Genomic DNA, 24,014 nt, shown 5'->3' with positions numbered 1-24,014 from the left:
GCAGATTCCACAAGGTACGGTCCAGGCAGGCGGGCAGAGAAGGGTGGACTAGGTTGGGGCCTGAGTGTGACCCCACCCTCCGGGCACAAGAGAAGCACAGGCGCCCTGTAAGACGAGAGCCTTCCCGCCCCCGCGGGCATGTCCGAAAGACGGCATGAACTCACAGGCAGAGCTTGAGCGAAAAGCATCACCTTACAGAGATGATTCGGTGGTACCGGTGGGAGCTGCCTCAGATTCAGCAGACTGTGCGACTTGTTCGTTATGAATTGGTGATGAAGTGTCTTTGCTGAGAATCATCTGCAGTTCCCTTTATCTGCCCCTTTGCCGTCTGCTGAACTTATGGCTTCGTTGAAGTTTTGCACAAATTCCCACAATAATGGGGCACGTTGGGTGCTAAAACTATAAGGGGTCACCCCTTACAGCAGCCTCCTTTCAGGAGATAAAGTGGCTATTTAGGGCAGTGCTAACGCCTGTTTGCTCTTCATCTCTTCACAGGGAGCCTGACGGCTTTGGTGTGTCAGCATTCCATCACGCCCTTGGCTTTGCCCTGCAAACTGCTCATTCCGGATAGAGGTACGCTGCCGGGGCCTGAGGGCTGCTCTGGCTCTGTGTGGGGTCACCCGCAGGGTGTTGGGATCCGAAGAGATTCCTTGAGAAAAATCAGACCAGAACTTCCTTGCCATCACGTACTCTGTGGGTAAACCCTGAATAGTTCACCCAGGTCAGGTAAGAAGAGGTGGCCCGCTGCCCCTGCAGCCTCCGGTCATGTCTTTATGTCATGGCTTTGTGAAAAGTTTCCTTGGAGCCAAGATTCTGTAGCTCAAAGTTATAAAATGCCTGGGCTCAGAGACCTTCCGGGTCATTTACATTTAAATTTTAGAATTCTACAAAATCAGCAAAATGTTGATATTGTTGACGTCAGGTGCTGGATGAACTATTGTCTTTACCTTTGTGTTTGTTTCAAAATATTCATGGTGAAAAGATTTTTAAAAATAGCACCCACAGCAGGCGATCAGGCATATCCCCACTTTCCTAGACAATCTCAAGTTCACATAATTGTATTATATTCCAGAAACATCATTAATTTAAAATACAGGCAAATGTGACTTAACTTTTTTTTTTTAAGGGAATTCCTTTATTTTTATTATTTATTTATTTATTTATTTACTTTTGGCTGTGTTGGGTCTTTGTTTCTGTGCGAGGGCTTTCTCTAGTTGCGGTGAGCGGGGCCCACTCTTCATCGCAGTGCATGGGCCTCTCACTATCGCGGCCTCTCTTGTTGCGGAGCACAGGCTCCAGACGCACAGGCTCAGTAGTTGTGGCGCACGGGCCTAGTTGCTCCGCAGCATGTGGGATCCTCCCAGACCAGGGCTCGAACCCGTGTCCCCTGCATCGGCAGGCGGACTCTCAACCACTGTGCCACCAGGGAAGCCCTGACTTACCTCTTAAAATGTAATTGTTCACATTAATTAATTCGGAGGTGAGAAAGCTATTTTGCTGGGCTATGCCATCCCAGCTTTTGCTTGGAACGTGGTGATGGTTCTCTGCGCTGGGCCCTTGTCTGCAGGAGGAAGGCCCAGCTCTGCAGAGCCTGTGCATCACCGTCCGGGCCTCGGTCCTGAGCATCCACAATGTCATGGTCATTCTTGGCCTGGGAGGTGGACTCACTTCTGCGTTTTCTCGCTCCTTCCTGCAGACCCGTTGGAGGAAAGAGCCGAAAGTTCTCCGCAGACGGCAGCCAACTCTGCGGCCGAGCTGCTGAAGCAGGGGGCAGGTCAGTCCCCGCTGCGTTTTCTGCTCCTCCAGGTTCCTGGGCAGAGACGGGCTCAGGGACACAGCTTCCTTTCTTACCTCGGTCTGGGTTCCTCTCCTTGCTGTGTCAGAGGAGGTTTCCTTCTGTGGAAACCGCCACAGGGCTGGGCTGGGTGGGGCTTCAAGTGTCCTGGCAGCAGGGCCAGGACTCTGCAGGCCAAAGATGACCAAATTCAGTGGGGTAAATGTCACAGCCTATGTTTCAGTTGGGAGAATGTGGGCGACCTGCCCCTCCAGCTGGAAATGCTAAAGAGATTAGTGAGTCCGCAGTTTGACCCAGGGTGACACAGACCTCCAGACAGCGAGCTCCCCGGGGCACGTTTCTTCTTACTAGACTACTTTTTAGTGCAGTTTTAGGCTCACAGCAAAATTGAGAGGAAGATTCAGAGAATTCCCATATAGCCCTTGCCCCTACACATGCGCAGTCTCCCTCATGACATCCCCCATCAGTGGGACATTTGCTACAGTTGATGAACCTACATGGACACATCATAGTCACCCGGAGTCCATAGTTTACATTACTGTTCACTCTTGGTGTATATTCCATGGGTCTGGACAAACATTTGATGACGTGTATCCACCGTTATAGTATCACACAGAATAGTTTCAAGGTCCTAAAAATCCTCTGTGCTCCAACTCTTCATCCTTCCTCCCTAACTCCTGGCAACCACTGATCCTTTTATTGTCTCCGTGGTTTTGCTTTTCCCGAATGTCATATGATGAGAATCATACAGTCTCTGTAGCCTTTTCAGATTGGATTCTTTCACTTAGTAGTATGCCTTGAAGATTCCTCCATGTCTTTTTATGGTCTGAGAGCTGTTTCCTTTTAGTGCTGAATAATATTCCATCGTCTGGATGTACCACAGTTTGTTTATCCGTTCACCCACTGGAGGACATCTCGAGTGTTTATACATTTTCGTAATTATGAATAAAACCGCTATAAACATCCACATGCAGGTTTCAGGGTGGACGTAATTGTCAGTGCCTCTGGGTAAATACCAAGGAGCACAATTGCTGGATCGCATGGTAAGAGTATGTTTATTTTGTAAGAAACCATCAGACTGTCTTCCAAAGTGGCCGCACCATTTTGCATTCCCACTAGCGATGCATGAGTCTTCCTGCTTCCCCACATCTTACCAGCAGTTGGTGCTGTCAGTGTTCCGGATTTTGGCTATTCCGAATAGGTGTTTAGTGGTATCTTGTTGTCTTAATTTGCATTTTCCTGATGACATATGACGTGGAGCATCTTTTCATGTGCTTGTTTGCCATATGCATCTCTTCCTTGGCAAGATGTCTGTTAAGGTTGTTTGGCCATTTTTCAATAGGGTTGTTTGTCTTCTTGTTAAATTTTAAGAGATCTTTGTATATGTTGGGTAACAGTCCTTTGTGAGATTTGTCTTTTGCAAATACTTTCTCCCAGCATGTGGCTTGTCTTCTCATTCTCTTGACAGTGTCTCTCAGAGCAAAAGATTTTTTATTTTAATGAAATCCAGTTTATCAATACTTCCTTTCATGGATCATGTCTTTTGTATTGTATCTAAAAAGTTATCACCAAACTCAAGGTCATCTAAATTTTTTCCTAAGAGTTTTATGGTTTTGCATTTCACATTTATAACCATTCTATTTTGAGTTAATTTTTGTGACGAGTTTAAGGTCTGTGTCTAGTTGTTTTCACACGTGATGTCTAGCTGTTCCAGCACCATTTGTGGAAAAGACTATTTCTGCAATGCTGTATCTCCTTTGTCCCTTTGTCAAAGATCCATTGACTATTTATATGGGTCTGTTTCTGGGCTTTCTATTCTGTTCCATTCATCTATTTGTCTATTATTTCACTAATACCACACTGTTTTGATTACTGTCACTTTAGAGTAAGTCTTGAAGCCAAATAGTGTCAGTCCTCTGACTTGGTTCTTCCCCTTCAATATTGTGTCGGCTGCCCTGGGTCTTTTGCTCTCCATATAAACTTTAGAGTTAGTTTGTTGATATCCACAAAGTAAGTGGCTGGAATTTGGACTGAGATTTCATTGAATCTACAGATCAAGTTGGGAAGAACTGACATCAGAATTATATACTGAGTCTTCCTATTTATGAATGTGGAATATTTAGTTTATTTACTTCTTTGATTTTATTAGTTGGAGTTTTGTAGTTTTCCTCATATAGATCTTATACATATTGTATTAGATTCATACCTAAGTATTTCATTTTGGGGGTGCTAATATAAATGGGATTGTGTTTTTAAGTACAAATTCCACTTGTTCTCTGCTGTTATATAGGGAAGTGATTGACTTGTGTATTCACTTTGTATCCTGCAACCCTGCTGTAATAGCTTATTAGTTTCAGGCCAGGTCATTTTTGCAGCATGAGAGGCAGTCCCAGTGACCCCAGCTTAAGAGGGTTGTGGACGAGCCAGAGACCACAGGGCTCTTGTGGGTGTGTGGCTGTGAGGGAGAGACACAGCTGGAGAGAATTATGGGGCCCCCTGGCTCCAAACCTTGAGTTCCCCCACTGGAGGTCTTTCATTCAAGGTAGACATTTACTCTCAGAAATGTTGGGGAGGGATTCTCTGAGTCTGCAGGAGGACTGACTAGAAGTACTTCTATCTGTGCCTCACGTCTGTAGAGTACTTTATAGCTGTGACTCCGTAATGAAGGAATATGCAGATACAGGTATTTTCTTGTTGCTTCCTCTGTACAATTTGCATTATTTGTCTGTGCTGTTTTTCTCTGTAAAACTATACATCACTGACTCTATTACCCAGCTAAAGTCAAATCCCTCTGTTTTCAAAAGGAATTTTTTTTTAGTGTTGAACTCTTCATAGACTATCCTTAAAGGATAAGTTATCCGTGGCCAGAACAAAGGTGACAGGGGTTTGTCCAAGATAGCAAGCATGCTAGAACTTGAAGCCTCAAAAGGAAGCGTCTGCCTGTATCCAGTCTGGGTTCCAGTCCAGGCCCTGCCACTTGGGGCTCAGCCTCTGGCAGGTCACTTAGCCGTGCAGACCTCAACATAATCATAATAATCGGTCCCCGACACAGTGGCTGCAGGACCAGTTGAATAGGATGTTGAAAATGCCTTGGGAACTGTAACGTGGTCACGTAAGCTGTAGTTGTGCTCCTGCCGCTCTGCTTTCGTGTGAAAACACTTGTGTTGGCCCAAGAGGAGTGGCCTTTGCTGTGCAGTGGCCTCATCCTTTTCCTATGTAGACGCGATTGAAAGGGCTGGTCCCACAGCAGCGTTGTGAGGCATTGTCCCTACGCCAAAGACCATGAGCTCACAGCCCGCAGATTGTTTCAGGGGGTCCCTGGAGCCCACTAGGGCTCATTGCTACCTTACGTTAAAGCCGCAGCTTTGTCCCCATGTCTCTGGGTCCCAGCAAAGTTGCGGGGAACATGCTGGACTTTACTGCAGGCCTTACTGGTGAACTGCTCACCCATGCACTTGACCTTGGAGGTGGGCTGTGAAATCAGGTCTGCTCCGATTGACATGTTTGTTTCAGCTGCACCTTTAAAAAAATGTATTAAAAAATTTTTAAACATGTCATTAATGATTTTTAAATTGCAACCTCATGTATCAACCTCATTCAAGAAAAGTGCTCCAGAATGATGGCAGCAAACCCTTCCAGAGTACGTGCCCTGCGAGGCTGGCAGAGCCTGGGCCTCCGTCGGGGCACCACCTGGTGTCTCAGGGTTACAGCCCCGCTCACCCACCCCAGGCAGTTAGCACTGGGGCACACACGCCTCTGTGTTCTGCACTTTGGTTCACTATCATCTCATTACAAGCAGCATTTCATGTTTCTCCTTAAGCTTCCTTGTTATCTAACATTTTCCCAATACATGTTGAACTAGTAAATGAATCAATGAATTCGTGGATCCTAATGGAACTATAATAGCCTTTATTTTTAGATATTAAAGCTTTTTCTTCTGCTGTGGCTTATAATTTTTAGTTACACTCTGTCATCTTTTCAGATAATCTATGGCACGTATCAGTAACTCTGAAAGCTTTGCTTTTTTAAAGGGTGAGCCTCCCAGGGACAGGACTTCACGCAGAACCTGGAGGTCTTATTTAATCATCTGATTGGGCATTTATGTCTGGGCGTTAAATTGTGACTGCCCTGAGCTTAGGTCCTTTTAAAATCTCTTGTTTCTAGAACACATCAAAAGGTTTAAATGTCCATCCAGCTGCCTTCATGGCTGACAAGGCAAGAAATTGAGTCAGGACACAGATATGTAGCTGGAAGAGCGAGAATGCTGCAGAGAGCACTGGGTCCTAGCTGTTGGTTCGAAAAGTGCAGAGTGACCGTGGTGGGAAGGTGATCAGGCTGTCCGGTCTCCGACCACCTTAAGGAAACTGAGTGGTTCTTTCTCCCCTTAAACTAAGTTTCATTTGTTGTCTGAATTCACTTAGAATCCCAGACCCCTGGCCCTGCAAGGGCTCCTCGAGATTCCCTGGCCCGTGTCCTCTGCGTGGAGGTGAGGCGCTGACACTCAGGGGTGTCTGCAGCGTTCAGTTCTCTTCAGTTTAATCTCTTTGAATCTGATACCGAGGCCGTTGTGAGTTGCTGCAGTTTCTAAAAGAACTGCTGTTCATGTTTTTAGTGTCAGCTCTTAATTGGTTCTGTTGAAGCAGTGGCATGCAGCTGAAGGCCCTGGCACCAGACCCCACACGATATCCCATAAACGTTAGGGCTGTGTCTTTAACATACCGTACTGTAAAGGATGTTTTCTTTATAAAAGTAATAGGAATTCTTTCAGTTTAAAAAAAAAAAAAGGGAGACACAGAAAAGGGAGAAATGAATTCCCCACAGACCTGTCGCCCAGGTACAACCACTGGCTGTTTTCCTTTTCCCCCTTAGCATAAGGGGTTTACCCATGTTTTTGGCAGACACAGCCTAGGTCTCACTTTCAGTGGCTGAGGAACTGTCCGCCGGCTGATTCCACCCCTTACGGTTGCCCAGTTAGCGTGCGTCTAACTTCTCAGTACCACAGACAGCACTGGGAGGCTACCTTTCTGCATCACTTCCTTTTTCTGAGTTCTGAATTGTGACCTTCAGACCCTGAATTTCTGGCAGCGGTAGGACTGGGTGAGAACCTGTGACCTTAACACTTCTGCTTCCCGCCGCGGGTTTGACGGGCGCTTTCCCGTTCAGCATCGCACCACAGCTATGCACCTCAGGTGGAATCGGACATGTTGGGCCAGGCCCCGGGGGACAAGCACAGCAGGCCCACCTGTCCTCTGCTGGGGAGGGAAGGGGCTGGCGTGTGCCCAGCAGAGCTGCCCCAGACGTGCTTGGGAGAAGGGAGGGCTCCCCTCTCTGCTCCGAGGAGGGACAGTGCCGCTCTGCGTCGGGGGGAGATGCCCCCCAGGCCGGCTGTTCTTTCTCAAAAGGTGATCTGTGCTGCTACAAGGAAGCAGGAGTCTGGGTCGTGGCAGACGTGCGCCCGCTCCAGGTTCAGCTCGTGCCAATTTTCTGGGATTTCATTGTGACTAGATCAGAATTTTCTTTCTTCTCTTTTGTAACTGCACGAGTAGCATTATAGTAATACTAATGAAATCAAAGGCAGAATATTCACCCTCCTAAACTCAAACCGTCTTAAATTTTCCAGGCACACCTCCAACCGTTCGTAGCACACAGGCCTTTTATTGTATAGGTCTCGTCATGGCACAGATAGTTTTATTCTGCTTTTCCCAGAAACCGCTCACATTTTTCCACGTTGCTATACAGGGTTCGTGATTACCATTTGCTGGTTAGTTGGTATTCCATTGAGGGGCTAATTTCACCATTCCCCTCCTTTTGGACATAGTTTGTTTCCCACTAACTTCCCACCAAATGAGTATGGGGCTCAAATATCTTCACCTCTAGGTTAGCTGTCTCAGCTGGTTATGGAATATTTCCTGCCTCAGGTCTGTCGGAGCGGGACCTCCAGGTTACCGAGTGCAGGCAGGTCTGCAGATCCTCCTGATAAATAATGCCGAATCATCTTCCAGAAAGGCTGTCCTGGTGGACGTGAGCATTTCATAAAAGCACCCGATTTCGTCAAAGCTTTGGGCAACTGCAATTTTAAAGACTTTGGCCAACTCACTCTCTTTCCCAAGACGACACAAGTAGACCCCTCAAGTTCAGACAGGAGCTGAAGTGCAGGTCAGCCTCCGGCCCTGCAGTTCCCTGGAGTGTCTCATTGCCCGGCGTCCTCAGATGGGGCAGTGCCGCCGGCTGGGACAAGAGGACGCAGAGAGGGCAGCAGTGGTCACAGCAACTCAGCCGTTCAGGGAGGGCTCTCTGGTTTCTCCCTGCCTCTCAAGATGTGCAGGAGGGACAGTGGCTTAAAAGATGCCACTCTGTCAGGACAATCACATGGGGCTGCTGGCGGGCGTCATTATGGCTGAGGAATGTCTCGAAGTAAAATTCACAGCTCAAAAAAAGAAGAAAACATCACAGCTCATCCTCAGGAATGTTACGCGAAATTTCTTCCTGAGCCCGTGTTCTCTACCTGGCACCTGGTGGTACCAGGTCTCTCAGCACCGCAGGAGCCAGCACGAAGGTTGGGTATCACAGCAAGCCCCCTGGGGAGTTGCCAGGCTTCTGGCATATTTCTCTACACTTCAGTTTCCTCGTCTGTAAATTGGGGATGATAACAGAATCTTCCTCACAGGACCCTGATGCAGATGTGATGAGATAGTCTGTCTCAGACGTTCGGTCGAGGCCTGACACAGAGTAAGTGTCCTAATGAATGAGCCGTGTCAGGTGGAGCTCGGAGAAATGAAAACTGGTGTGTTGGGGAACTTCTTTGAAGACTTTGCTTAATGGCAGCATGTCATTTTAATAATTATAGGAGTGAAATACGAAGCTCTTTTTCAGAGAGTAAAAGTGACTTGTTCAGTAAACGTTATAGAGGGAAGTTGGTGTCTGGGATGAAACTCTCAGTTAACATGCGTTTGGGCGGTTCTCTGGTATCTCCCACCTTCCCTCAAGACCCAGCCTTTCCACTCAGGCCTCTTCCGGCAAATCAGAGGATTGTAGCTGCTCCCGGCTCCGGTCTGCCCACTTCTGATGCCCCCACCCAGGGTAAAGGGAGGGGCCTCGTTCTTCTGATGAATTGGTTACACGCACCCCAGGCCTTGCTGTCTTTCTTCACCATCGTGTCCTCACTGAAGTGGAAGTTTCCAAATCCTCAAACTTTCTCAGCTTCTTAAAGAGTAGCTGTGGATTGCCACCTTGGCCGTGGAGAGAACAGAGGGCTGGCAGCTCCTAAGCGGCCCTGCATCTTGACACCAGGGACATCGTACGTTATTTCCGCTCTTCTTAACCCATCTTCGCGGGCCTGCGGCAGCACACCTACCAACAGGTGTGACCGCTGCTGAGTCTCAGAATTCGGGGTGGAGACGGAGCCCGTCCGAGGCTGGGCCTCCGGGAGACTCTCCCAAGGAAAATGGTGCAGGCGAGGGCACAGCGCTCACCTTACTGCTCCAGTCAAGGGGAAGCTTTTTCTTTTCTGTTTAGTGAAAATCTAAAGACCTTTAGAGATGGAGTTAAGACAGCCCACGCACTTGCAGAGGCTGCATCCGGCAGAGCGGGGAACAAGAGCGGCTCTGTTCCTGGGGGAACACGTCCTTGGTGGGTGGCCAGGCAAAGCCACAGCTCCCGCAGGACTGAACTTGAGGGAGAGTCTGAATGTCCCACAGTCACACAGATGTCACACGCCTCGAAGTCTCACGTTAGCTTCTGCATGAGCTGCAGGGATCCAGGCTCAAAGGGCCATCAGTCTGTTTACAAAGTCTCGTTCGCACTCAGCTGTTTGCTTCCCCCAAGGGGAGGTGGCGGTGGACAGACCCCAGCCCCCTTGGCAGCACGTGGACGGGACAAGCCATCCCAGCTCTTTGCGCACAGACTGTGTTCTTAGTCTCTGCAAGTCATTCGTTCACAGCAGCTCCTTCTGGGTACCTGCTGCTTTCAGAACTCCGTGCGGGGTGGACATTTGGGGTTCCAGGCTGCAGGCTCCCCTCTGGGGACGTTTCCTTAACTGCAGGTGTGGTGGGGTTCTTATCCCACCCAGACCCACACTGAGACGGCGGAGGGTGCCTCCAGCCCACCCTTGGGACACCAGGTGTAAATAATGCCGCAGGGGTGGAGACGCATCCTGGGCCAGTGGGAGGAGTTTCCTCGGCTCCAGTGTGTGTGTTGGGGGTGGGCAGGACGGGGTGTTATTCTCTGTATTGGCCTCGGGGCGTGTGCATCTCTGGGTCACTCCACACCTTTGGAATTAGGGGTAAAGGGCGTTTGCCTCAGACATACCTGGCCACACATATGTGCATGTTGTTCATAAACCCCGGGGCCCTCGTGTCTGGCAGACGCGTTAACGCTGCTTCCCCCTGCGTCTTCCAGCTTGCAACGTGTGGTATCTGAACTCCGTGGAGATGGAGTCCCTCACGGGCCACCAAGCCATCCAGAAGGCCCTGAGCATCACCCTGGTCCAAGAGCCGCCTCCTTTGTCCACGGTCGTGCATTTCAAGGTGTCAGCCCAGGGCATCACCCTGACGGACAACCAGAGGAAGTGAGTGTGTCTGGCGGCCGGGCTGCGGGGCGGGTGGGGCTTCTGACCCCACCTGGGGTGAGACCTTCCACCAGCTCTGCCCAGGCCCCTGGACATGCGGTGGTCACCCCGGCAAAGCTCAGCGGTCCTGGAACGAATCAATGATCCAGTCACTCTGTGCTTGGTCCTGTATGTCCCCAGAGACACATATAAACTATTGACATTAGGCCCAAATGCTGGTTTTTTAGAAGTCAGTAAAATTTTTAAAAAGATACATGGATCTTTGAGTATCTCTTACACATGCACACACACACACGTACACACGCACACACACACACGTGTGTGTGTGTGTGTGCGTGTGTGTAGTTTGCAAATGCAAAAATCTTTTGTCATTTCTGTAAAAACACTCAGAGACTATGATAGAATCCACTCATCTTTGCTTCTGTACCGTTGGTCATCCCATTCTAACACTTGGTCATCCCATTTCAGGTGAGAGTGTGACCTCGATAGGTATTATTTCAGTATCTAGATAATGTTAATTATTATGTAATGATAATATAGTATATAAGAATAATTAATGTTAATTATTAACTATCATCTAGATATTGTCTATTGTTGTATCTTAGTTAACAACATTTGAACATCTAGACAGTAGATGCTGTTTCAGTTTCCAGGTGAGCACAGAGCAGGGTCAGGTGCGTGCACGGAACAACGGCAAGCGTGTTCCTCCCACGAGCAGAGCCTTTGACCTCAGGATCCAAGGCATTTCAGAGGCAGTTATTGTTGATTTGTTATGGAAACAGCCTGCTGTGATTAATGAGGAAGGCAGGTCAGCGACCCTCAAAGCAGAGTGATGGCTGGAGCTTCAAGGGGCAGGCGGCCAGTCCCCGCACCAGCCGGTGGGGCAGCGCTCACCCCGGCGCCCTGGAGCTCTTCCTGCCACGGCCCCTGCTCCAGAGCTAGTCCTGGGCTTGGGAGGGTCCCTGACCCAGAGCTCCCACCCACTGCTCTCAGGATGAAGTGGGCGTGGAGTGTCAGGTGCAGCGTGGGTCCTGCCACTCGGATTGGGGTCCTTGCTCCCCGCGCTTTACCCGACGGGCCACCGTGGCACGTTCCTCATGCCATGCACTCGGTTTCCTCTCCTCTCAAGCTGCACTGAGGTAACCGTCTTGGGATGTCAGTGACTCGAATGAGATATCCACGAGCAGGTGCCGGTACGGCTCAGCTGAAGCATGGACAGGGGGTCGGGCAGGAAAGCACGGCTCCTTCCTTCACAGCCTCTCTATTTTCTCCTGCTACCTGTGTGCTTTGTCGGTATCTCTAGTTTCCCTGTGTCCTTATAAAACCATGGGGGTGGGCCGCGTCCGTGGCACCCGGGATCTTCCCTGTCGCAGGAGACGGAACGCGCATTCAGCCTGGCTGACGCTGGACAAAAGAGGCTGTGTCCTCCGTGTTCCCGCTGAAAGATGCCCGGCTCTGCCTGTGCCTTTCCCGTACGCTGGCCTCTTTCTTTCCTTCTCCTGATGAGCTCTCTCCTTGCCCAGATCAAAGCCACCAGCCTCTGGGGATACCACCTCCCCCAAGAGGAGAGGGGCGCTTGCCCAGCTGGAGTGGGGCACACAGGGCAGGCCATGCTCAGAGGAGCGGGGAGGGCTGACAGTGAAACAAAGGACAAGTGACAGGAGCCGGGACCGAGGACAGAGGAGTCCTCTGGTGGGTCCCCCAGCGGCTGTGCTGGCCCGGCGGTAGTAGCACCTCCCAGTGGGTTTCACGTGCACAGCCCTTGACAGTCTACAACATGCTGTCAGATGCCTCGTTGGGGCTGACTTGGCTCCTGTCCTGGGAGAGTGGTGGTCTGTACCAGACGCCCTCTTCACAGGCAGCTGCGAGGGCTGTAGACAGTTGGTGTTTTCCTGGGATAAGGGCAGGAAGGTAGGGCCTCACTCAGCTTGGTCCCGCCCTCCACTCGGCTGGCAGCTTCTCCATTTCACTCGGCAAGGTGCTTCCCTTCGCCCCGAGACGCACTCCTTTCCTAGTGCCCACTTTTCCCGGAACCACTCTGCCCAGCCTCGTAGGTCTGCTGATTTCTAACAAACGTACACTCTGCTCTTCTCTCCAGACCACCAGTAAAAGCATAAAATAGGCTTCTTCCCCCCGCCCCCCCACCGAACCTCCTCCTGGGGGTCTGCCCAGGGCAGCATTGTCACTGCAAAACCCCAGTAATGGGCTCTCCCTCTCCCGTGTCCCGGCAGGCTCTTCTTCCGGAGGCACTACCCCGTGAGCGGCGTGATCTTCTGTGCGTTGGATCCACAAGACAGGAAGTAAGACGTCTGTATCTGTACTAAGCAGTGCATGTGCTTCCTTTGCTTTTTAAGTTAATGAAGAAATTAACGTGACTCTTCTCTTATTCTGTAATTTGCAAGGTGGATCACAGACTGCCCTTGCTCAAGGTATGTTGCCAGCCTGTCTTCATTCTTTCTTAGTAGACGCTCGCCTCCAAAGCTGAATTCTGCCCCAGATTTCCAAAGAGGAAAATGACTAAATAATGCCGATGGGTTTGGGTGTGACCTTTTTAAAAAGATTTTTATTGGAGTATAGATTTACAATGTTGTGTTAGTGCGTTTGGCATTAAACAGAAATGAAAGTGTTCTCTTTAGGCAGAAAGGGCCTGCGAAGGGTTAACTTTTCTGCTTGCTCTTCTCTGAATGAGCAGTACTTACCTGTGACCCATAAAATATGGTATAAATAGCGTGAAGAGATTGCACAGCGTTTCTGGCCATTGAGGAGGGGTAGAGTCTGCAGCAGCACTGAGGCCAGCAGCACTGTTGGAAGGGGGCGCTGCCTGAGTGCAGCGGGCGTCACTGTTTCCCAGCCCAGAGGGAGCACGGCTCTGCCCTGGCCCAGGCTCTGCGGTGGCCACGCAGCCTCAGAACCCTCCAGAGCTGTCTGCATGCCCACAGGTGGGCGTCCTCCGCGTCACCTAAATTGATTACCACAAATGTCTAACTGCAGGGGTCCAATCCCAGGATTCCAGTTTCATGTTGGCCGTTTGTCCTGGCATCTGATAAAGTGGTCGGAGCCCCGGGGGGGGGCGGTGCCCCCAGGCCGCTCTGGCTCACAGGGCCCACGGGGATCCCAGCCGTGTGGATGGTCCCAGCGGGGGTCACTTGAGTGCTGTCAGCCAGTCCCTCCCGTGGTGTGGAACCCACTCAGCTCATACAGAAAAATTCTTCATTGTTCTGAGAAGGAGAAGAAAGACCTCAGATAAGGAAAAACTACCATTATCCAAGTCCAGGGATTTGGATTTGGATAATGGTAGTTATTGTGTTAAGTTTGCGGCTCCTGAAAGCTTATTCAGATAAAGGCTTCTGTTCTTCTAAGAAAAATATTAGATTGTTCTGTGCTTTTTTGTGTTGTTTTTTTTTGCGGTACGCGGGCCTCTCACTGTTGTGGCCGCTCCCGTTGCGGAGCACAGGCTCCAGACGCGCAGGCTCAGCGGCCATGGCCCATGGGCCCAGCCGCTCCGCGGCATGTGGGATCTTCCCGGACCGGGGCACGAACCCGCGCCCCCTGCATCGGCAGGCGGACTCTCAACCACTGCGCCGCCAGGGAAGCCCTGTTCCGTGCTCTTAAACAGTTTCCTCACCTGCACGTAGTTTGTAACTCAGGGGTATGAGGCTGGAGAAGGGAGCCCCTGGCGTGTTTTTAACCTCCCATCCTCTGGCCCCAGTGGGTGGGATCGTGGGCATCCAGGTAGAGCCCCCAGCACCCCAGGAGCCTGGAGTTTTGTGTGCCCGTCTGCTCTGATGGTGTGAGCAGGGAGTAGGCGGCTCCTGAGGTAGAGCCAGGGTCCTTCCCATCAGAGACTCGGGAGTGAAGCTCAGGAGCTGGCAGAACCGGAGGGTTCTGGCCAGGTTGGAGCAGCGGCTTTGGTTCAGGTCCCAGACCCGTGACTGGCACTCCTCGGTCCTGCCCGTCAGGTTCCTCCCTTGTGAGGTCTGGGCACAGCATCCTCCCTGCAGGGTCTGCGAGGCGGAGAGGACGCAGACCTGCGTCTGGAGGTGTCCAGCAGGGGACTCGGCCCCTGAGATTTTGGAGAAGCAGAGGTTAGAGGTGGCGGCGGTGCGACGGGAAGCGGAGGTTTGTATCCTGTGGGGTGGACAGGACTCGGCTGGCGCGCTGACCCGGCTTTCCTTTTGCAGGGTCTTTGGATTTGTGGCCCGGAAGCAGGGCAGCGCCACAGACAACGTGTGCCACCTGTTTGCAGAGCATGACCCCGAGCAGCCGGCCAGCGCCATCGTCAACTTCGTGTCCAAGGTCATGATCGGCTCCCCTAAGAAGATTTGAGCCCCCACAGCCTGGAGACTCCAGAAGGGCCTGTGTGACCCTGACGTTCCAGGCCCAGGAGGGAAAGGGGTTCCTCCAACCTTACAAACAAACAACCCTGCCACCAGCTGGCCTTAGCTGAGAGCCACTGCTCATGGACGCATTTCTGTAGCCCAGTGCTTTCCAGGTGGAGGAAGTTGGGCATCGGGTGTGCCCGCCCGGTCCCCATGCAGGAAAGGACCATGCAAGGGGACGTGGGGACCCGTGTTCCTCGAACTCTGGTGTTTGTGGGAAGGAGGGGAGCCCGCCCGCTCCTCAGTGGCCCTGAGTGACCGGCTGTGCCTTGCCGCTGCCATGTCAGAGGGCTCCCGTCCAGCGGGCACCTCAGGGCCTCTGTCCTCCCACGACAGAGGTGCTGATTAACCTGAGAAGGGGATGCATGTTGGATGAAGGTTTATGCGGGTCGGGCTCTCCCGGGGCACTGGGGCATCATGGACAAGGGGACGACGTGGTGGGCGGTGAGCACGAGGAAGGTCGTGCGGCCACTGTGAGGCCGGAGCCTGAGGGTGGGGACGGCTCCCTGCGTCTGCGCACGCGCCTCGGCTGAATGGCGCCCTGGGCCGTGAGAGGGGAAAGTGAGAGATAGGAGTAAAACCCCATTTCCATGTAATTTATGTGTTACGTAATGCCAAGTTATTTATGAGAACGGTTTGCCATTGCTGTGCTGTACTGGTGTCCAAATGCTGCCGCCTGCCGCGCCGGGGCTCCGGGAGGAGCATCTGTCCCCGTGTCGGATGCACGAAGACGGGTGGTGCGGACTCCGTTGACCGCTCCGTGGGCCGTCGTTGCCTGCGGGCGGCTGCCGAAAGCTGGCTTTGCCTCAAGCCGCCTTCCCGAACGCTTGACCATCCACGTGTCTTTTCCAGGCTGTGGGTACATCCTCGCTGCGGGGGGAAGGTCCTGAGGGGTGGGACACGCTTACTTGGAGACTCAGCCGTCCTCCACGTCGCGGTTCTCGGCCATCCGGGGGCCTGGGAGCGATCATCCCGAGAACCACTGACCTGAGGGAACACTGGTCTGTCTCCGCCCCGCCTGTTGGCGCCCGTCAGGATCCCTGTGTCCTGGCACCTGAGCAGGGTGAAGAGGAGGACGAATCTCAGTCCTTCCGCGCTGTGTCCAGCTCTTCTGCATCATCTTAGCCACCTAATCGGCTGTGCTCTTTACGCTGATGTGCATATCGCAGAGCCGTGGTCTGTCCACCTGAATCCGGCAGTGGTCAGAGGTTTGGGAGAAGAAGCCAATGGTCCTGCAAGATCCCATAGCAAGAGGCCCCAGTCTCCTTCCCCGTCACCCAAGACCCTTGCACCATGGCTCTCTATCCCCCGTGAACTGCCCGCCTCCTCCACTTCGCAAATCAAGCACCAGCTCTTCAAACACCAGGAATCACTGTGGCGGTCACCACGCTGGCGTTTGGAAACGTGCTTTGTGGCTTCTGTTTTCAAGTGGGGCAGAGACAGACTCAGCGACAGCAGAGGTGGGATTGGCCGAATCGCAGTGGGCATTGTACGCGTGTATGAGTGTGAGTGTGCGCGTGAAAGCAGGTGGGTGAGTCCACTGTTTAGCTCCTATTGATGCACCAACACAAGTGCCTCATTTCTGTGCCAAATGTTTGCCTTGGTCCTCGCGGACCCTCTACCCTGACGCAGGGTGGCCTGGCTAAGGAGAACGTGCCGGCATCTTCCAGAGGCCTGATGCCTTGGTACCCGGGGTTGGGGGTGTCTAGCATTTCCGTTTTTCATTCACAGCTAGAACTCAGCCAGGGGGAGCGGAGGTTTGTGCTGTCCCCCAGAGGGGCCTCCTCCTGAGATGCTTGTCCCCAGATTTGACCCAGGGACCGCAGGCCAGGTCCCTTATCCTTCTGACGAAGGAAGAGAGGGCTCATGTTGAGATCAGAGCAAGAGAGGGGTGCAGGACTGAGAAACGTCAACCACCCCAATCACAGAGGCCGTCCTCGTCCAGAGCATACAAGCCATGACATTTGCTTTTGAAACTGACTGGCAGCTGAGGCTTTTACTCTCAGTAGTCAAAAGCATCAGCAGGTGTCCTCCCAGCAAATGGCTCTCCCTCTGAGGTGGAATGAAAGGAAGCCAATTCCCTGTCTTCTGAGGAGCTGGTACGACAGTGTGTTACATATGCATGAAATGGAACGAGTCCATGAACTTCGTGCTCAGACCTCAGGCAGCCCCACCGCCAACACTGACTCTGGGGCAGGCGGGGGAAGGAGCATCCCCAGGCATCTGGCTTCTGGGGTGCCCGTGGGCACAGGGGTACTGTCCTGGGGCATGCACGAGGACTGCACCCCACAGGTGTCATAGCCAGGGCCTGTTTACCTGCTCATTAACCTATGCTGTATTCCTCCAGTGTTAACCTATAACTGTGTTAAGTCACCGCATTTAAGGGTCTCCGTGTGTATCCTCGGCATCAAAGACCTCATCATGTCTCCTTATCTGCCTTACCTAGTAGTGGATATCTTTACTTTTCTTGTATTGTAAAGAATGTATCCCGTATGTAAATGAATGTTCTATAAATCCTTTGTATAGTCATTTTCTTTGCTCTTTAAATACCATCTCTATTCAGAGTATAATAAAAGTATAAACTTGGGAAGCCTCAGTGAGGCAGGCATTTGTTTGTCGTTTTGAACGGGAAGACCCCAGAAGGCGTGTGCGGGTGTGGACATGCGTGTGCGGGTCTGGGTGTGCCCGTGTGTGTGTGTATGTGGGAGTTTGAAGGGGATTGTTTATGGATCAGTGGATTATAGTTTGATTTCTGCCCAGAGACTTTTGAAAATTGTATTCAGAGATTCTAAGAATTTCATAATAATGTGTGGTACTGATCATAGGAGCTGCTACATTTTTGATGTTGATAGAAAGCCCCTGTTCCAGTAGCTGTAGGAGAAAGCTACCCGTGTAGATCAGCCTCTGACGGGACTTCCCAGGTGTCTACCGAGTTGGGTGCTGAACCTGAATATAAGATGTGTGGTGGGTTCACCTGTTTTTTCAATAGATACTGGTGACAGTCCCAGCGCCACCCTGCCGCTCTCCTGGGCTAGCGGGGTTCGTCCCCCAACCAGGTGAAGCCCCACTGTGCTGGCTTTCTGCCCTCTCAGGTCTGGGCCCCCTCCCGAGGTTGACCTCCCTCCCTTGTTTGGTGATGGACGCAGGACTCTGCTGCCCTCGTTTCCTCTGCGTCCTAAGGCCTGGAGCAACTATCATAGCACGATGCCGGGTGGCCACTGGACAAGCCTTGGCCCAGGTCTGCATCCTAGCCAGGCCCCAGAGCTTCACACACACTGGGTCACACCTGGCCTTGCCTTCCTCTCCTCCTGCAGGCTCTGGCACAGATGTGGCTCAGGGCTGAGGCTTGACCATCCACGTGGCTTAACCCCCATGGCTGCTTCTGTTCCAGCTCAGGAAAGAAACAGAACCCGGGCCCATTTTGGTCATGGACAGATAGGAGCTGGCTCCCTCACCCAAACTCCATTTCCTCGCGGCAGGGTGAGCCCGTGCGGGCTTCGCTTTCTGCTCTACTGAGGTGCCCAGGAGACTCTGCTGTGAAGCGGGAGCTGCAGTGGCCCCGGGGTTGATGCCAATAGTGGAAGGCAGAGCGGGCGGAGATGGGTTGAGTCTTGTCCAACAGAAGGTTCCCACTGGGCCCTGGACCCTTGATCAGTGTCACAGCAGAGAGTGAAGTGGGAGGAGCTCTGGTTCTACTGCCCTTACAGGTGCGCTTTCAAGGACACAGACTGGATTTGTCACCACGGCTCCAGGCTGCACAGAGGACTGTCTGAGACCCCGCACTCCCAGCCTTGCTGGACGGGCCCCTGCCATGTGGGGAACGTCACACTCCCTATTCATCACTTAGCCACCTATCAGTGACCACCCCCCCTGCCCCGCCCACCCGGGGTCCTGGACGTATCAGTGACGGCCCCTTTGCCCCGCCTGCTTGGGTCCTGGACCTATACGTGAACACCCTTCCACCCTGCCCACTCGGGTCCTGGACCTATCAGTGACAGCCCCTCTGCCCCGCCCACTCAGGTTCTGGATATATCCCTCCACCTTGCCCGCTCGGGTCCTGGACCTATCCGTTACCACCTTTCCGCCCGCCCACTCGGGTCCTGGACCTATCAGTGACGGTCCCTCCGCCCTGCCCACTCAGGTCCTGGACCTATCAGTGACGGCCCCTCCACCCCGCCCACTCAGGCCCTGAATCCATCAGTGACAGGCCCCTCTCCTGCCCACTGGGGGACATCAGTTCTGACCCTTTGTCGTCGTGGTGTTTTGTCTCCTAGAGGTTTGTGTGTGGTTTCATAGGTCGTCGGATAAATTGCCCCCATGGCCCAGGGGTGACATTTCACAAAGCAAGGGCAATGGAGCCTGGGTCAAGGCTGAATTGGAGTTTCCAGGCGCACCTGGGGTACTGGGAAGGGACATTTTACGACCTGGGAATGGGCTGTATCTGGACACAATTGAGCCGCAGGGTTGTTGAATTGGTAACAAGAAAAAAGGTCCAAGAACAAATGGCCTTAAAGTTCCTGAGGAGTCAGACCACAGCCCAAGCCTGGGCTGGAGCAATAGTAGGGGTGGGATGGGCTCCCCCAAAGCCTGTCACCTGTGGTGGTTCAGTAAAAGGGATTCTGCCACAACTGACCTGGCTCCCAAAGCCTCTTGTCCCCATGGACCTGAGACTGCCTTCCCCAGCCCAGAGACACTGGAGTGGTGGGGACACTGCCAAGGGTCCTGCCCCATCCAGGAAGCACCCTGTGTCTCCCACAGGCAGGGGGTCCCCCACAGCAAATGCCAGGCCAGGGAAGGCTCTCTGAGCCGCAGGCCTGCCACCCCTCCCTCACTGAGACCCCCTCCTCCCCTCAGGCAGTCCCAGGGGGCCAGTGAGAGCCTCAGAGCAGCGGGTGAGCCAGGCTGAGCAAAAGCCTGAACGGTTGATGGGAACGCAGCCCATAGCGGCTGGGACCTGGTGCTGCCCCTACACAGGGCCATGCCTGCTGACACATGAGACTTAATCTGGACCCAGGGTCTCCTAACGTAACAGCCCAAGTATCCAGAATATGACAGAAAATTACCTATTGCACCAGGAGCCAAGAAATTTACAGCTGCATGAGAAACAATTGACTGAGGCCAGCATCCAGATGCATCTGGTGTTGGGATTAGCTGGTGAGGATTTAAAGCAACCGCTGCAACAGTGCTTCAACAAGCAAATCACAAATGCACGGAGAAACAGAAACAGACACGGCAGAGAACTGGAAGTGATGAAAAAAGCCGAACAGATTACAGAACCAACATGTATAAAACAAGTTAAAAGCCCACTGGAGGCTCAGTAGCAGAGTGGGGATGAAGGAGGAGAGAATCCGAGAACTTGAGGACTGAGCAACGAGGTCTCCAAGCTGAATGGCAGAGACTTTAAAAGTATGAGGGGACCTGTGGGACAATCGTCCTTTGTATCACTGAGTCCTAGAAGGTGAAGGGAAGGAGAGTGGTAGTATTTGAAGAAGTGACCCAAACTCTCCAAGTTCAGCAAAAGACATGAACCTGTAGATTCAAGAAGCCGAGTGAACCCCAAGCAGGAGAAACAGCAACAACAAAAATCCACGCAAAACGTAATCATCATGAACCTTAGGACAGCTAACGACAAAGAAAAAATCTTGAAAGTAGCCAGAAAGGAGTGGTGGATTATGTATACTGAAGGACGACAGTGGATTTCTCGTATTAAACCATGACGGCCAGAAGGAAGTTTTCAAGTCTGACACAGACACAGTTTTCAAGTCTGAAAGAAAAGAAATATCAACCTTGAATTCTATGTTCAGCGAAACGACCTTCAGGAATAAAGGGAAAATAAAGACATTCTCAGGTGAAGGAACTAAAAGAATTAGTTTTTAGCAGGCCTCTTCTTAACAACTGGGCTAAAGGAAGTTCTTAGAACAGAAAAGAAATGATGAAAGAAAGAAACTTGGAGCATCAGGGAAGAAAAAGGAACCATGGAAAGAACAATAGACTCTGCTTTTCTTCACAGGTATTATAAATCAGATATGATTTGATGATTGAAACAAAAATTACACCACCATCCGATACACAAGACAGTGATATTGCAAAGTGAGGAAGGTGAAGGGACCTCAATGGAGGTGACGTTTCCACATATCAGTCCAAGTGGTAAAATGCTGATACCAGCAGAAAATGACAAATCACACACACACACACATATATTTAGTGATTAAATAAGTGATTTAACAACCACCACAGAAATTGTACAAGAAGTTATACTTAATAGCACTAAATACATCAAAATGAACTTTTAAACAATAACCAAAGGAAGGCAAGGAAACAGAAACAGAGAAACAAAAACAAGGCAAAAACAAAACAATAATATAGCAGAATGTAGCCCTAGCTTATCAGTAATTACCTTCAATGTAAATGTTTGGACTACACCAATCAAAAAACAGAGATTGCAGAATGAAAATACAAAAACAAAAAGCCTGGCCCAATTACATGCTGTTTACAAGACATTTCAAATTCAGTGACATTGGTAAGTTGATATTACAAGGATGGAAAAATACGTATCATGCCAACATTAATTTAAAAAATACAGAAACCACTGTACCAACATCTGATAAAGTGTACTTTAAAGCAAAGAATATTACTAGAGACAAGGAGGGACATTATACGGTCATAAAAGGATCAGTCCACCAGAAAGACATGAGGACCCTAAATGGACACTCATCAAACAGCAGAGGCTCAAAACATGAAGCCAAAGCTGGTTGAGCTAAAAGGAAACAGAAAAATCCATAGTATAGGTGTGGACTCTACATGCCCTTCTCAGCATCTGATAGAACTACTGTAGACAGAAAATCTGGAAGGATATGGAAAGCCTGCACAATACAAACAGTCACAGGATCTAAATGATAAATCCTGAACCCCACTCAACAGCAAGATAGACATTTTTTTGAGAACCCATGGAGCATTCACCAAATAGACCAGAATTTGAGCCATAAAGTGGAGGGGGGGGGGATCCTGGAAAGGGCGTGGGTCCTCTCTGGGGAGGCTTCAGGGTTTCACAGACCATGTCAAGTTGCCTAGAACCTGGAGAGTTGGTTAGGACAATAAAGCAGACATTGGTTGAGCGCTTACTGTTTGCCAAGTGCAGGGCAACCACTTGCCAGTTAGCTTGGTTTATGGGGCCAAGCTCCCCTCTGCTGAAGAGCCCAGGAATCCACCCAGCACACACCAGAGTGGGGCTGGATGGGAGCGTGATTCCTGCTGACTGGGCCAGGATGTGAGCCCCAAACAGAACCCCCCGAGAGGCATGGGTTGAGTCTGCCAACAGCCTCGGCCGGAAGCTATGGAAGCTGGCTATGGTTACCTTTTTCAAGATACAGCAACAGCTCCCAAATGGGGCGGGGACAAGTCAGGTGATCTTAGCTGCTGCAAATGAACAGCTGCAGATAGCTGCCGGCAGTGGGGTCTGCCCTTTTACAGAGAATGAAGCTCAGGGTGGGAAAAGTGTAGTGACTTGACCACAGGCTGCGAGCAGGCAGCAGGCAATTCCAGAGCCTGTGTCCTCCCTGTGGCCCTGAGAAGGCATCCCTGCACACTCACCCCCAGTGAGCCATCTCCGTGAACTGGTTCCCTCCTTCTGCACTTTGCTTTCCATTTGGACAGGAAGATTCTAGCTGAAGTGATACCCGCAGTCTCCTAGGATTTGTGCTGAATCTGGTGGTGGCTGAGTATATCGTGGGCAGCATCTCCCCCTGGTGGCAGCATCGCTTACTACAGCAGGCAAAACCGCAAAGACCAGCGCGGTGTCTGTTAGCTGTTAACCTACAAATGGAGAGCGTGTGGAATGGAAAAGAGATTGTCTTAATACAAGGAGCGTGGATGCTGCAGCCGAGTTGTCTGGCTTCAAATTTTGGCTCTTCTGCCTGTTCACTCTGTGACTTTCACAAGCTACTTGACCAGACCAGTTTCCTCCGTCGTCCTGAGAATTAAATGAGGGAACCCATGTAAACAGTTTAGAACAGCAATTCTTTAGGGAACTGGCACTCAATCATAGCTATAGTTATCTTAAAAAATATTATTAGAGTCTTTAATCCTTGATAGGCCGATTGATGGTATTTGTGGATTAAAGTTGAGACCCACTGTACAAAAAGTGAGGCAGGGGCTTCCCTGGTGGCGCAGTGGTTGGGAGTCTGCCTGCCGATGCAGGGGACGCGGGTTCATGCCCCGGTCCGGGAAGATCCCACGTGCCGCGGAGAGGCTGGGCCCGTGAGCCATGGCCACTGAGCCTGCGCGTCTGGAGCCTGTGCTCCGCGACGGGAGAGGCCACAACAGTGAGAGGCCCGCGTACCACAAAAAAAAAAAAAAAAAAAAAAGTGAGGCATTATCCATTGTAGCAGTGACCCCCCCTACAATAAGGGTGGGAAAACTTTGCCAAGTAAGGGCAGACGTGCTGCGCTGGCTTAAAGAAAAAACGTCAGGATGAGCCTCAAACTGCTGGGGCTGAGAAGGTTTCTGTCCCGGAGTGACTAACGTGGCGGTCTGGTGGTCTCCCTGTCTCAGCATGAATAGAAGCTGAGCCAGCAAAGCTCCTGCAGGAAGGAGAGGGTGCGCCACACTCTCTTTCCCTCCTGTCCCACCTGCCGGCCTTTCTGCCCTCCACCCACGTCCCAGCCATCCTTGCCATCTGAGCACAGGTATAAAGAAATACCAGGAATGAAAACAAAGGAAACCTCCTTTATGAGGTGTTGAAAATGTTCTAAAATTGATGGTGTTGCCAGTGAATTGTGGTGAAGATACGAGAAACCATTGCATCTTACACTTCAAATGGGTGAAGTGTGTAGTGTGTGCATTGTATCTCAATAAAGCTGTTATAAAAGTAAAAGCAGAAAGAATCTACAAGACTAAGAGAGCCCTGGGAGAAATAGACAGCGATCCAAGCATCCCTGCGTGGAGAGAGCCAGGGAACCGAGCCTGAGAGCCCAGGAGCCGCTGTGGCCCTGCCACGCCACCCGAGGCAGCTGCCTCCAGGACCTGAACTTGATAACCAAGCGCAGATGTGCTTTCTCTGACCAACACTCTCCAGCTGGGAAATACGAAGCGCCTCCAGAGGACGAACCTGTAACTGCAGGGCCGGCCTCCTCCTTTGTGTCATGGGAGCCCTTGGGCGGCCTGTGCAGCGAAGTGAACCCGGGGTGGGGGGGGGTGGGGGTGGGGGGACACCTGGGTGGGGGAAGGGAAGCTGAGAGACAGAAGGGGAAGATTAAGAAATCCAACCCCAGCAGGT

At 51.5% G+C, this 24,014-nt stretch overlaps 1 protein-coding gene across 3 annotated transcripts in view; it reads left to right on the top strand.

The window, feature by feature from the left end:
• The window catches only part of TNS3 (tensin 3), a 227,344-nt gene extending 210,014 nt beyond the window's left edge, over positions 1–17,330 (top strand). The window contains exons 26-31 of one of the 3 annotated variants that reach the window (XM_060157465.1): positions 496–573; positions 1,697–1,774; positions 10,193–10,361; positions 12,593–12,661; positions 12,764–12,790; positions 14,543–17,330. In XM_060157465.1, the coding sequence (XP_060013448.1) occupies positions 496–573; positions 1,697–1,774; positions 10,193–10,361; positions 12,593–12,661; positions 12,764–12,790; positions 14,543–14,687 (566 nt within the window). In that variant the 3' untranslated portion in view covers positions 14,688–17,330. Of the gene's footprint in view, positions 1–495; positions 574–1,696; positions 1,775–10,192; positions 10,362–12,592; positions 12,671–12,763; positions 13,835–14,524 lie in introns of those variants that run through there. The other 2 variants (XM_060157464.1, XM_060157463.1) reach the window with 2 other exon arrangements.
• The last annotated feature ends 6,684 nt before the right edge of the window (positions 17,331–24,014 follow it).

Source organism: Lagenorhynchus albirostris, chromosome 8 (genome assembly GCF_949774975.1).
Source record: "Lagenorhynchus albirostris chromosome 8, mLagAlb1.1, whole genome shotgun sequence".
Lineage (NCBI taxonomy): Eukaryota > Metazoa > Chordata > Mammalia > Artiodactyla > Delphinidae > Lagenorhynchus > Lagenorhynchus albirostris.
The sequence above is the reverse complement of the archived record's forward strand: the minus strand, read 5'-3'. Positions and strand labels throughout refer to the sequence as shown.